This window comes from Callorhinchus milii, unplaced genomic scaffold (assembly GCF_018977255.1).
Source record: "Callorhinchus milii isolate IMCB2004 unplaced genomic scaffold, IMCB_Cmil_1.0 Scaffold5, whole genome shotgun sequence".
Classification (NCBI taxonomy): Eukaryota; Metazoa; Chordata; class Chondrichthyes; order Chimaeriformes; family Callorhinchidae; genus Callorhinchus; species Callorhinchus milii.
Window position 1 is genome coordinate 68,271,701 of NW_024704746.1, and position 14,341 is coordinate 68,286,041.

Consider the following 14,341-nt stretch of genomic DNA (forward strand, 5'->3'; position numbering starts at 1 on the left):
ATCCGCCCAACGGGGCGTGAAACCCGCCCAAGGTGGCAAGGGGGGGGAGGGGCGTGGCTCCGGCCGCAGTGACGTGTCCACCGACCCCAGGTAGCCATGACGTGTCGCTGGGGCGAGCGAGGCCAGCTGCCCCGGAAGCAGTCATCGGCCCCTCCCCTTCCCCCCCCTCCCGTCCGGCTCCTCAGCTCTTCCCGCTCGCTTTCCATTTCCGGTTCACTCGGCTTTCCAACGGTCGGTCGCTCGTAAACGCGAGAGAGAGAGAGAGAGGGAGAAACGATGTCGACGGCAGCAGCGGCTCAAAGCCAAGCGCAACAGGCACCGGCGCTGCAGCTCCAGCGGGGGATTGTCAAGCTGGTGAGGAGATGGCGGAGGGTGGAGGGAGGACGAGAGAGGGAGAGAGCAGCAGCAGCGACGACGACTTGCGGACTCCTGAGGAGAGAGAGAGGGGGAAAAAAAACGGCTCTGAGGGAGACCCGCCACGAGCCGCCGCCGCTGCTGCTGCTGAGGAGGAGGAGGAGGGAGCGGGAGCCGGAGAGGGGGCAAGAGAAGCCCTCCCCTCTGGTCAGGAGTTCAAGAAAAGTGCCCTCAGCTCCCGAGGAGTGCGCCACCTCCGCCCTCTCCTCGGCGCCTGCACTGCAGCCGCGCTCGGGTTCAACTTTCCTGTCCCAAGTCTGTGTGTGTGTGTCTGTCTGTGTCTGTGTGTCTCTGTCTGTCTGTGTGTGTGTGTGTCTCTCTCTCTCTCTCTCTGTGCAATGTGGCCAGATTGGGCGGGTTTAAGGGGCGGACTTCACGCCCAATGGGGCGGATGTAGGCGAAATGCACGCACAAGCGGGCGGGTTTAGGCGGGTTTCACGCACAATTGGGCGTTTTTTCCTTCTCCTTCTGTGCCTCAAAAAACATCTATTTTTGAGAGGGGGTGTGTGTGTGGTGTGGGGGGGGGGTGTGGGGTGGGGGTTGGTGGGGGGTGTGTGTGGGGGGGGGGGGGTGTGGGGTGGGGGTGTGTGTGTGGGTGGGGGGGTGGGGGGTTGGTGGGGGTTTAATTTAAACCCGTGTTTCATTCTCTTTCCCCCTCTTTTGAAGACTCAGGTTTCTCACCAGCGCTTGACCCCCCCCCCACCCCCCCCACTGTGTGTGTGTCTGTGTGTGTCGGTCACTCTGCTGCTCCCCCCTTCCCCGTCGTCGATGGTGGGCTACTGCTTTTTTTGGGGGGGGTTAGTGCGTCAGTGGACTTTGTAATGCAAACACTTAATTTGTGGCGACTTGCCGCACGCGGGGTGGGGGGGGGGAGAGAGAGGGGGGAGTGGGGGGGGGGGTAGGAGCCAAAGAAAGTTCTTGGAGGAGCGAGAGAGAGAGAGAGAAAGAAAAGTTGTTCCCAGTTACAGTAATTCAGTTGAGTTTGGGAGAGAGAGTGAAACTGGCTCTTTAACGGTGTGTGTGGGAGTGTGTGGTGGGGGGGTGTTGGGGGGTGTGATGCAGACGGTGAGTGTCTGTATCGCTTCCCAAGAAAGTCGTTTCCTAGATACGGTACTTCAAAGAGGGTTTGGGAGCGAGAGAGAGAGAGAGAAGATGGCTCTTTATAGTGTGTGAGAGCGTGTGCGTGTGTGTGTGTGTGTGTTCTCTATCACCTCCCCAGGGGAGAGGTATGGAGTGTGAGAGGGGGCCACAGCTGAGTGGGCCACGAATGAGCCACGTATGCTAAGTTAGTCAGTAGTGGGGGAGGGAGGGAGGGCACTAGGGGGCTCGCTTGGTAAATCTGGCCTCTCCTGGCAGCAAACAAACTCTCTCTCTCTCTCTCTCACCCACGCGGACGCTGATCTGTCACACGAAAGCGTCTTCTTTCAGAGACTTGTATTCTGATCTTCCAGTCCCGCCGATCAATCTGTCACCTTTCTTGCTTTCTTGCCTGTCCACGTCGTGTGTGCGTGTGTGTGTTTTTTTTTCGCCGGGAGAAATCTGCCTCTGGTTATAATTTAACCGCCGCCGCTGTGTTTTTTTTTCCCCAACTGTTGCAATGCTTTTCTGACTTTGGTCCCTGGTTCAGGCAGAAGCGTTTCTTGCAGGAGGGGAGGGAGGAGGAGGAGGAGGAGGAGGGGGGGTGTGAGGGGGAAGAAGGAACAACTTCAGTGGCTTTTTTTTAAAAACAAAACCGACCATTTGCTTTCTCTCTTGAGCATTTGGGATTGATTTACGAATTAATTGATCTGCAGAAAGCAATCCTGAACTTTTAAAACACGTGTAAAGTAATGCTGACTGGTCACGAGCAACATGTGGTTGCCCAGATTTAACTCCCACCTGCAGAGCTTAAAACGCCCCAAAGTTAACGGGAGGATTTACATGCGTGCGGTTATTTTTAAACGCAGTTACGTTTTTTTAAAATAAACTTACGCGGTCCTTGAAATTTAAAAAAAAAAAAAAAAACTTTTATCGTTTTGCCCACAACAAAAATGTTGTTATAAATTTTAAAAATCTTGTGAGAAGAAGCTGGACTTCCTCGAATCTAAAATCAAGGGGTTATGTTCAGCCACCTCAGACCCGTCCACAGCCACCCCCCCACCCATCCCCCCCTATACTCCTTTGACCCTATCTCTCCCTCCTCCCTCACCACGACTGTCCGCAAACTCAAACCCACCACCTGCTCCCTCGATCCCATCCCCACCTCTCTCCTCGTCTCCCAGCTCCACCTTTCTGGGCCCTCTCCTATCCCAGCTCCGCTCCTTTCTTTCTCGCCATTCCCTCTTTGATCCCCTCCAATCCGGCTTCCGCGCTGCCCACAGCACGGAAACAGCTCTGGTCACAGTCACTAATGACATTCTGAACATCTGTGATCAGGGCTCCCTCTGCCTCCTTGACTTCCTCGACCTCTCTGCTGCATTCGACACTGTTGACCACTCCATCCTCATACACCGCCTCTCCGCTTTACTTTATCTTCACGGATGTGCACTTGCCTGGTTCGATTCCTATCTCTCACCGTCTCCACTTTGTTGCCTCTAACGGTTTCTCCTCCAGCCCTCGCACTGTCATGTCTGGCGTCCCTCAGGGCTGTGTCCTTGGCCCTCTCCTCTTTAATATCTACATGCTCCCCTTTGGTCACATCATCTGCAGACATGGGGTCAACTTCCACATGTACGCGGATGACACCCAACTCTATCTTTCTGCCCCCACACTCAACTCCAGACCCACTGCTGTCCTGACAGACTATCTGTCAGACACCAAGTCCTGAATGAGGGCAAATTTCCTACAGTTTAATGTGAACAAGACTGAGGCCCTGCTGATTGGCTCGTGCCAGCGGCTCCGCACCTCAGGCTCTGGAAGCATCACCCTCCATGGTTGCTCACTACAACTGTCTTCTCCCCCACATTCAAGTCATGACCCGCTCTGCCTTCCCTCATCTCCGTAACATCGCCCGACTCCGCCACTACCTCATCCCTCAGGCGCTGAAACTTGTTCATGCCTTCATCACCTCCAGGCTCGACTATGCAAAGGCCCTGCTTGTCGGCCTTCCCAACTCCTCCCTCCACAGCTGCAGATAATCCTGAACTCTGCAGCCCGTGTCCTCTCCCGCACCAAACTCCATGACCCCGTCTCCCCCACTCTCGCCCGACTCCATTGGCTCCCTATCCTTCAGAGGATCCAGTTCAAGATCCTGGTCCTCACATACAAAGCCCTCCATGGTCTCGCCCCACCCTACCTCTGCGACCTAACCCCCTACCAGCCCGCCCGCTCCCTCCGCTCAGCCGGCTCTGGCTGCTCCACGTCCCCCGCCCCACCATTGGCGGGAGAGCATTCAGACACTACCCCCAACCTCTGGAATTCCATCCCCCAGTCACTCTGCCTCACCCCCTCCTTAGCCTCCTTCAAGTCCAGCCTCAAGGCTCTCCTCTTTGACCACGCCATCGGCCACTTCCACTCCCTTCATAATACTGTGTATTGTTTTTTTAAAAAAAACTGGGCATAGTTAATGGATTATTGAGAAGTTTGTGCCCAGGCTGTTCAGTTCCGGGTGATCCTCGTCCTCTAGTGTAATGCCCAATCTACGTCTTGATGGTAGTGTTCTTGTTGAGCCCACTTTGATCTTTCTCGTGACATCCGTGTGTGTATTTTGCTGCAGAGGCCACTGAAAGAAGTGGGGTCCCGGCTGATTATTCCCTCTCTTGTGACAACTGGTTGAGATTGGTTAACTCAGCGTAAACTTCATGTCCTGACATCTCCCTATCTCTTTGACCTGATTACTCCCCAATCCCATTGCCTATGGTCACCTACCCACCACCCCCACAGCTCGGCATCATGCTCTGCAACTGTCGAGTGCTCTGGGACGCTACCCTGCATGGGGGGCACTATATAAATGCAAGGCTTGAATCTGGAGCTGTTTGCACCTCGATAGATGTTTTACAATGCATAGTATTTACACTTGGGAGTCAGCTTGGCTCAGTTGTTAGGATTCTTGCCTCCCTGTTAGAAGGTTGTGGGTTCAATCCTTGTGTAGTGTTTGCTCGTTTCATAAGCTCATGGAATATTACAGTACAGAAATGGACCTTTCTGACTTATCAGATTTACACCGGTTTCTTTTTATCTCAACATAAACCATCTAATGTAATTCCGCTCTTCTGCTCACTCCCACACTGCCGTCTACTTTCAGTACATGTTCCTGTGCTTTTCTTGGCTGATCTCTTCTAATCTCATTTAATGTCCACTCAAGCTCTTTATCGACTTCTGAATCTTTAACCAGTCTTTTCCATAGATTTAGAAAGGGATTTTCCTTTAGAGTTTTGAGTGCCCGGGGAGTCCAGCAGAGAGAGTTCCTTTGGCCCATTTGTGCAGTCCAGGATCAAGCAAGTAGCTCAGTAGTTAGAGCACTCGCTTCGCAAGCGAGAGACTTGGGCTTGATTCCCGGCAGGTCAGGGCCAAACCGTGGGCAAGTTTCTTACTCCACACTCCTGATAATAATCCCTCAAGAAAAATAAATAATAATAAAATTGGTCATTTCAATCCACGACTGTTTGTGGGACGCTGCTGTGCACAATTGGCTGCCGTGTTTCGCCCGCAAACATGCAGTCAATTCACTTTACAGTATATTCTCTGAAGTACTTTGAGATGGCTAGAAGACATGAAAAGCGCTATAACAAATGCAAAGATTATTATTGTTATAAGCAGTGTGTTGGATTTGTCTATTTGCCAAGGCCTTTTGCATGAGGACCCGAATTAAGCAGCTGGAGCTGAGTAAACCTGGTAGGCAGCATTGCATTTGGTCTTCGAGAACATTCAAGGTGGCTGGCACTTCACAAGCTGTACTGTAGATGTCCTCCCACCATACATTGGGCAGATGTCCATCAGATAGCTGATGAGGAAATTTTGAGGATTGGGGTAGCAGCTGCTGGAAGGCATTACCTGGAACCCAGATTTGTGAAAACATGTTCGTACCTTGATTGGTTTGCAGAGAGGTAAGCTGCTCAAACTCTGCACCACAACTGGTAGAACCATCGCTCAATTGGAAGGGATGTGTCTGAGCTGTGGGCAGGAAGATGGTGGCAATGCTCTCACACATTTCATGCTGAGCTGCGTTTGCCCACCAGGAGTTCCTGGTACCTATCATCCACCTTGTGAGGGCTCAAACCCGTGCTTGTCGGATGTCAAATGACCAACTAGTGACTATCCTCCTTGACTTCAAGGTAACATCTTTGGCAGTGGAACGTCAGAATCTAGTCTGTTTCCCGAGTCAGGCGGGTCCTCAGTACTAATGACAGCACAGCCAACTTTGCTCATCGCAGGATTTGGAAGGGCAGACCAGTTACTGGGGATTCAAAATTTCTTCTCATTCAGCTGTCATCTTTCAGTTGAGACATGAATAACCCTATTCTTCAACCTGTGAAACTAATGGTATTCAACAAAAGCCCTCCAGTGTAATTGTCCACCTCAAAGGCTGTTTGTGAATTTAGGAGAATTGCTGCTGGTTAGATTATACTTGAGAGCAATTATCTGTGAAGTGCTTTAGAAAGAGAGATCGACATTTTTCTTTCTCCAGCTCACCTCCCTCTTCCTGCCATGTTGCACACCAGGGAAGACTGTCTTCCAAGTCTGCAAACTCCAGGTCTTTCTAGTCTCTCTTTACTTCTCAACATCTGAGACAGAAACTGGAAATTTATTGAAGGTGAACAATAGGCAATGAGACTGCTTTTATAATGTAGTAATAATAATCCCTGCATTTGATATAGTGCCTTATCGCATCTTTGAGACATCTCCAACCACTTCACAGAATGTACTGTAAAGTGAATTGATTGTATATTTTTTGGGCGAAATGCGGCAGCCAATGTGCACAACAGCGTCCCACAAACAGTCGTGGATTGAGTGTCCAAAATATTTTTTATTTTTTGAAGAGATAATTCCCCCCGGAAAAACGATCTGCCAATCGACTAGCAAGCAGGTTCCTACTTACTACTGGGTAAACAGAGGTGTGTAGAGCAAGGAAACTTGCTCAACATTTCACCCGGCCTGGGAATCGAACACCGGTCCTCTCGCTTGTCAGGCAAGTGGTCTAACCATTAAGCTACAGGACTCCACAATACCCCTCATGCTGGAGTTGTAGATAGCAATTGCGCAGTTAACTGAGCTAAATGTTTTCAGTTCAGCAAGGCACTTGCATGTGGGTGTGTGAGTCACATTATTATAAAGCTCCTGCGATTCTGAAGGAACATCAGTGCTTTTTAACACTTCCCCTTAGGTCGGAGTGGAGGAGGATGAAGTGGATTTCAAGCTGCTTCAGAAGAAAGTTAAGCGACATGCACAGGTCTCTATGCAGCATATCTGGAGAGCAGGAGAATAAATTAGGGAGTGGATGTGATGCATCCTGCCATAGAGAGCTGTAGAATCTGCCATTCACCTGGCACTAGCTACTGTTGTGGGTATATATCTTATATATTCTCACAAGCGAGTGACCTGTGTTCGCAGGGCGAAATGCTATATCAAATGCAAAGACATTATTATCATTAATAAACTACTCTTGTATCCAAATAGGCTGATGATAGCAATTTTCACTACCCATACATCAGTAGACTGTATAGGACCAGAGGGAACTAAACAAACAAGATATTCAGGAACCGCTGTTCCAGCAAGTTTGTATTTCCAGGGATAATGCTTTCCCCAATTACCTGTATTAAAATAACTATCATTCCAAAGCTGCCGAGTACTAAGATCGTTCAATCAGTTCAGCATGACATGACCAAGACAGCAAATTCCCCACATGGTGAGGACATGAAGGAATTTCAGTTAAGCCTTCAGTGACGAGCAGGGCAGATGTTCAGGGGTGAAGGACACACTGAGAGCAGACACCAGGAAGAATTTCTTTACACAAAGCTACAGGACTCCAATTTACTTAGGGTGGATTTTTTTCCAGTGTATAATCTTCCCTGTGCTGAAATCTGGTGTATTTCACTAATCGTCTCACATGACTCCCTAGTACGCTAACTTATTAATGCTTGTGGACATTTAAAAAGAGAAATTGCAATTACCGGAGAGGTCAGAAATAAAAACCTAATGTGCTGTGAATCTCCAGCAAACCAGGAACACGTGTTAAAAGTTTTGATGTGATACGTGAAACATTCAGTCATTTTGCTCTTTCCATTGCTTTGCGTTTCTAGGTCTGGATAAGTGTAATAACAATAATTAATAACTATAATAATCCTTGCATCCTCGCCCAACTCCACTGGCTTCCCATTACACAGAGGATACAGTTCAAGATCCTGGTCCTCACCTTCCAAGCCCTCCATGGCCTTGCTCCCCTATACCTCTGCAACCTCCTAACCCCCTACCACCCTCTCTGCTCAGTGGGCTCTGACCTGCTTCTCGTCCCCCGCCTCACCCACTCTGTCACTCTGCTCCCATCTGGAACTCGATCCCGCAATCCCTCCGCTCGCGCCCCCTCCCTTGCCTCCTTTAAGACCCTCCTCTTCGACCGTGTTCTCAATCACCCCCTGCCCTCCACCCTCCCCAGTCCCGAGCCCCCAGCTCAGGTCCGAAATACTGACTGTCCAGCGCCTTGGGATGTCCTCCCGAATGTAATTTTGTTGATATAGGGCCTTATCACGTCTTCGAGAAGTCTCAAAGTGCTTCACAGAATATACTGTATAATATTGCCTTCTGGGTTGCTGTGTGACACTCCGCCTGGTGTATAATTTTATAAGAAAGTGTTGTTTGTCAGCCTTCCATCTTGCCTCCTGTTTCACCCCTCCATTAAGCTCCAATTGTGTCCCAACAACTGCTTTCAGCTGCCGAGCAACAGCCTTCCTTGAGTGAGCTAAATTATATACTGCTCCTCCAATTCAGTTCTGCCCTCTTCTGAAGCTCCTCCTCGCTGCATCCCACTGAAATAAAAGGCCATTTCTCACAGACTGTTCTCCTATTGCAACTGCATGAGAGCAGCCTGGATTTTCCTCTTGCATTTTGCTATAACGAGGTCTATATTACTGGAGTTACAAAAATAATCGAGTTGACCCATTGGAACTAGTGTCGAAGCAGAGTTCTAATAGCCAACCCGCCTGAGACCTATTGACATATAGTGCTTTTGTGATTAGCCGATTTAGAACCTCACTGCGTATCTGCCGTGTCGATGCTTTGCTGTTGTTCAGGTAGGTAGTTGTCTTGTGTTTTGGGAACAGCAGAAAGTGATGTGGAATGGCACGTTTCAAGCAGACGTAGAACCAACTGAGGTGATGTTGAAGGCAATGCGGGTTGACGTTGTGTACTTGTATAAATGGATGATTGAGCAGTTCTTTGTACGATCTGCAAACTCAGGCGGTTTGATCCTCAAGATAAAAGCCTCTAATTTTGTTCTTTTATTATAACCTGTTGTATATGAGACCTTGTGAGTTTTATTGAATCAGAAATTAGCATCAGTAAAGCAGTGACCAAATACTGAGGAAACCCAGTGAAGTACAATGGTGTCATTGCAGTGAGTTCTCTATTCACAGTTCTCTGTTAATTTTTCTTTTTATGTGGTCTTTTCCTCCCCGATCGCATGTAAACAGCATCTTTACACCCAGACCTCAGGACTATTTACTGACTAAATGTAGTTGAGCCTGTGGATGGATGCCTTTCATCTCTCCCTTCCACCCAGCGTGGTACCAGGTCTGGCCGCTCGCTCTCTCTCCCCAGAGTGACGAGACAGACAGATTGAGAACTCCTACACAATTCCTACTCTTTCTCCCCTCCCGTCTCAAGAATGTACGCTGCTCTCTTCAGACCCAGCCCGTGTTTCTAATGTGTATTTCTGGATTTTTCTGTTACAGGTTCTCTCAGGTGGTGCAATCATTGTGCGAGGGCAGCCACGCGGTGGACCCCCTCCCGAGCGCCAGATCAACCTCAGCAACATCCGCGCTGGCGCCTTGGCACGACGTGTCGCCCCGAACCAGCCTGAAGCTAAAGAGACTCCGGATGAGGTGAGTATTCAACTTTGTATTCTTTCAAACAAAGCACTACCCGGGTGCCTTTACCTTACCCTCCTTCCGTTTTATTTGAAAGCAGCGGAGGTGCTGCACTTGTTCCCTCAACAACAACTTGCATTTATATAGCACCCTTCATGTAGGGTAGAGTCCCAGATCGCTCGACAGTGGCAGAGCACGACCCTCTGGTTCTATCCAAGGCACCTATGCCATCTCACCTCTGCTGCCCACTCATACCATTAAGATTATATGGGTTGGGGCACTGTGTATGCTTTGGTTTAGCAAACCTAGATACAAGCCTGGATATGGTTAATAAACCTCGAGATATATACCTTTCATGAGGTGCTAGTGTTGCTACTGTACTTTGAAGTCTTTACTTGGTAGTTGTATGTGGTAAATAATAAATAATAATCCTTTCATGTATTAGCTCTGGTAGGTCTTATCACGTGAGGTCGTAGATGCTACTGCTGAATCCCAGCAGGAAGATTGGAGATATTTTCCATCATCTGCTAACTTTTTCTCTTCACCCTCATTTATTGGATTGCATCTTAACTCATTACTTTAGTCAGTGAAGATTGGCTCAATTGATCACACTCTTGCCTCTGGTCTAGACGATTGTGCGTTCAAGCCCCCACATTGGGACTTGAGCTCAGTCTGAGAAGCTTGCCATCTTTCCAACAAGTATGGTCACTACACTTGACAGTTTTTTTGAGAAGAGCATTTAGTTACGACACAAATTGTAAAAATGCAAGTTCTTTCTTTTCAACCTCGATCTCTCCGACAGTGTCTCACTAACAATCGTGTCTGTCCTTTGACCCCATTGTATTCCCTGGTGGGTCTTAAACCTTCACCAGAGACTGTAATGGAATACATTGTCAAACCTGACATATGTGCCAGCAAAGGCTTCGTAGGAATATCTTTAAAATCTCGGCACTGTAGGCTGAAAATTGGCTTCAACAATAGGAGCTCAGTTAGACTCTCCAATATGCTTTTAGCCTTTCCAAGTTGTATGATTATACTCTTTCTGCAGTTTTATAGCATGGCAGAATGTGACAGCACTGAAGCAAGCCTATTATAGCCTAACAAGTTGCGCTGTTTTTTCCTCCAAATGAGCCAATCTAATGCCACTCTCCAGCTCACTCCACACCTTGAATATTCATCTCAGTGTTGCCCATGCAGTCCACAGAAAATTACTGTTCATATTTCCCCAAATCAATACACGTGGAAAATTTGTTGAGCTGCTGTGTGGGCTGTTATCTTTAACTTGCCATTTCTCCTTTGGTCTTTTTCTCACACCAAATTGACAACTGGGTGAGAATAATCAGGAGAAGGCATGGGTGTAGTCGGGTGTGTGGGCTGCCTGTTGATTTGGCACTCTGGTTTGTAGCTTTACTTCTGTACATAAATTGGCTCAATCTCCTCCAGAAGGCACGTGTCTAATTGTTCCCGACACCCCTGCAGTCTGGTTGCACCGAGCAAGAACATTTGGATTTTGGGGACTGCATTAAGTTATTACGTTTGTCAGTATGACAGTAAATTGAGGAGCTTTCAATCTGAGCTGAATTTCAGCGCTGAGTAAAAACAACACAAAAAAAACAGGCATTTTTAGTGACTATCACATCAAAAATCTCAAAAGGCTTCAGAAGTATTTACTGTCAGGTATCGTTTATGCTTTAAAGGCAAATGTGCCAGGCATTTGCATGAGCAAGATTTGACAAAAAGTATTCTGTATGAGAAGAGATAGACAGCCAATGATAGTTCTGAAGTTGGTATCTTAGTTATTTGGATGCACTTCTGACGGCCTCTTCCTCCTTTTTTTGTCTTGAATTCTTAATTTTTCCAGGAATCCGGCCCTTTTTTTTTCGTCTGTGATGTTTATTCCAATTTCTTCCTAAATCTTAAGTGTTCTAGTACAATGAAGAGTGGGTGTGGTGTGTGGTAATCTGTGCTTTTATTGTGTGTTTATCAGTGTAGTCCAGGATTTATTGGCTCTTGTCGTTTGAGCTCCTCCACCCAGGAAGTTTTACACTGCATGCACAACTTGAGTGGTGTAAGTCTTGAGAAAATTATGGAATTGGAGCCTCTTCTATCCAATAAGCCCCTTTTCTCCAATTTTTTTTCACAGTGATGGGCTGTCCGTTTCAGTCACCCACTGTTGTTGCTGATGCCCAAACATGGGATTGATTATGCTGCAACACGCCACGTTTTAAAAATGAAATCTAATAGTTATTAGAGGTAAAATTAATGTATCTAAAAAGTTTTATTAATTCAGTTTAATGATTTGCAGAACAGCAGGAGTTGTAATTGATATGTAGTCAGTAGGTGTTTGTTCTGTGAAGCTTCGCAATGCATTGCATCTATTGCAGTTTGATAAGCTGCTACAGTGATCTTTTGTGGTTTTTTTTTGTGGTCTACACTGACTTTCTTTCTGAAACAGTGTCGCATCAAACCACATCCAAAGCTACTTGAGGGAAGGAGTGCTGTTTTCATCTTATATGTGCTTACCACTCTTGTCTTCAAGATGCAGAGGAAGATTATTATTTTGGACTTAAAAAGAAGAACTTGCATTTTTTTGCTCATCACATCAATGTTTCTAAGTGGTTTCTAAAATCATTCCTGTCAAGTGTTGTGACCAATATATCAGCCATTTTGCATGATGGATACACCACACACAGCCACGGGGTGAATTAATATAGAAGTTTGTTGCCCAAAATCCTTCTCTTCCAGTAATTCCATGAGATCTTTAGAGTCTACTGGAAAAAGAAAGTAGACTGGACCTCACTTTTCATCTCTTCAATTGAAGGATAGTATGACCGCTGCCTCCATTGAATGATTCCGGCTTCCTACATGTCAAGTGCTCTGAGACGCTGCCCTGTGTGAGGGGCACTATATAAGTGCTTGTTGTTGTCAGACAGACTTGAGCGTCAGCCTAGATTGTGAGCCCAAGTCTCAGCATTGAACACACAACCTTCTGACTCAGAGATGAGTGCTACCAACCGCTCCAGGTTGAAGTTTACACAGCAGGACATAATGTCACCATTGCATTAGCTGTAGTGACGAGATTTTGGGCAGTTTCTTATGATGCAAACCCATCAAAGTTGCACCGCATTCTAGTGCCGCATCAGCTTTCTGCTCCTCTGTATGCGCGGTGTGATGATGGACGTTGTGCTTCTTCTGCAGCCGTGGGCCTGGCCCGCTCGAGAGTTCCTCAGGAAGAAACTGATTGGCAAAGAGGTGTGTTTTACCGTTGAGTACAAGACTCCCCAGGGCCGTGAATATGGAATGATGTACCTAGGCAAAGGTAGGTGGAGCGTTCCTTGCGCAGGCATCAACTGAACCTCGCCTCCCTTTTTATCATCTTAGAGACGGGATGAAATCTGGTGTGAGAAGGCAGATGCATAAGGGAAATATAGTATTCATTTTGAAAGATCTAGAGCAATTAAAAAGATAGGCTTATGCTTTGTAATTTAGTTATGAAGTACTTGATTTTTCGCTTCACCAGGAGTCCTGTAGCTCAGTGGGCAGAGCACTCGCCTCGCAAGCGAGAGGACCTGGGTTCCATTCCCGGGCAGGGCAAAACGTTGGGCGAGTTTCCTTACTCCACACTCCTCTGTTATCTAGCAGCGAGTAGGAACCTTAGTCGATTGGTGGATCGCTTTTCTGAGTGTAATAATCCCTTCAAAACATAAATAATAATAATTTGGTCACTTGATTACATTCTGGCCTGTAACTTGGTACTGAGTATCCATTGAGTTATATAAACCCTGTGTGTATTGATTAATCTCCAGGCTATAACTCACTCCTGATATCTAATGTGCTATATAAATTATCTGAATCCTTTAATGCAATTCCAGCCTGTAAATCCTTGTATGTAACTGGCTCCCATGTGCCTTCTAACACTTGTTTATTAAGGGTAATTGATTTGCAATTATTCAAGATTGTGCAATAATAATAATAATCTATTTGATAGAGCGCCTTATCACGCCTTCGAGACATCTCGAAGCGTTTCACAGAATATACTGTAAAGTGAATTGACTATATTTTGTGGGCGAAACGCGGCAGCCAATTGCACACAGCAGCGTCCCCACAAACAGCCGTGGATTGAGTGACCAAATTTTTAGTACAAATTCTTAGTTTTTTTAATTTGTAAGCAAATCTTAATGTTTTGACCAAATATTGTTTTTACTCCCAATGGGTCCAGCCAGATGGTCTGCAATTATCCTTTTTGTTTTTATATTCCAATGCTGAGCACAAATCTTTTTATATTAAAAAAAAGGGTAGTTGCTTTGAAGACTTGATTTGCACATTGAATAGTTCACAGTGAAAAGAGATGTGGTGTTTAACCCAGTATGTATCCTAGCTTATCTTTTCGGTAATCCCCAGATACATCCGGGGAGAACATTGCAGAATCCCTTTTAAGCGATGGATTGGTTGCAGTTCGTCGAGAAGGAATTCGAGGAACAAAGTAAGTACTTTATTGTATATACACTTGTCTCCAAATCCCTTCAGGTCCTGGCACCTTTCTACCTCTTCGACATGCTTACTCCCCAACCCGCTGCCTCCGCTTGGCTGGCTCCGGTCTCCTGCATTTCCCTCGTGCTCTCCTTTCCACCTTCGGAGGCCATGCCTCGAAACTCTGGAACAATTTCCCTCTATTTCTCTGCCTTGCCCCTTCCTTCCGCATATTCAGGTCGTGCCTGAAGACCTGTTCTTTGACCGTACCTACGATCACCTCCCCCCTCTCCTTACCCTGGCTCTGTGTTGTGCTCTACCACTCAGGCGCTCTGGGACGCTAACCTGCATGAGGCGTTCTGTGTAAATGCATGCTGTTATTGTATGTTTTTATTTTAAAAAAAAGGATAGAATAGGAATTCGTCACAAAAGGGGAGTTTTCCTTTGCCTCGAGTTCT

The 14,341-nt window shown here is 47.0% G+C and overlaps 1 protein-coding gene across 1 annotated transcript in view; it reads left to right on the forward strand.

The window, feature by feature from the left end:
* The first annotated feature begins 218 nt into the window (after positions 1-218).
* The window catches only part of snd1 (staphylococcal nuclease and tudor domain containing 1), a 332,034-nt gene continuing 317,911 nt past the window's right edge, over positions 219-14,341 (forward strand). Inside the window, exons 1-4 of the mRNA XM_042335292.1 lie at positions 219-354; positions 9,279-9,428; positions 12,612-12,732; positions 13,815-13,896. Of these exons, the coding sequence (XP_042191226.1) occupies positions 277-354; positions 9,279-9,428; positions 12,612-12,732; positions 13,815-13,896 (431 nt within the window). The 5' untranslated portion in view covers positions 219-276. The remainder of the gene's footprint in view (positions 355-9,278; positions 9,429-12,611; positions 12,733-13,814; positions 13,897-14,341) is intronic.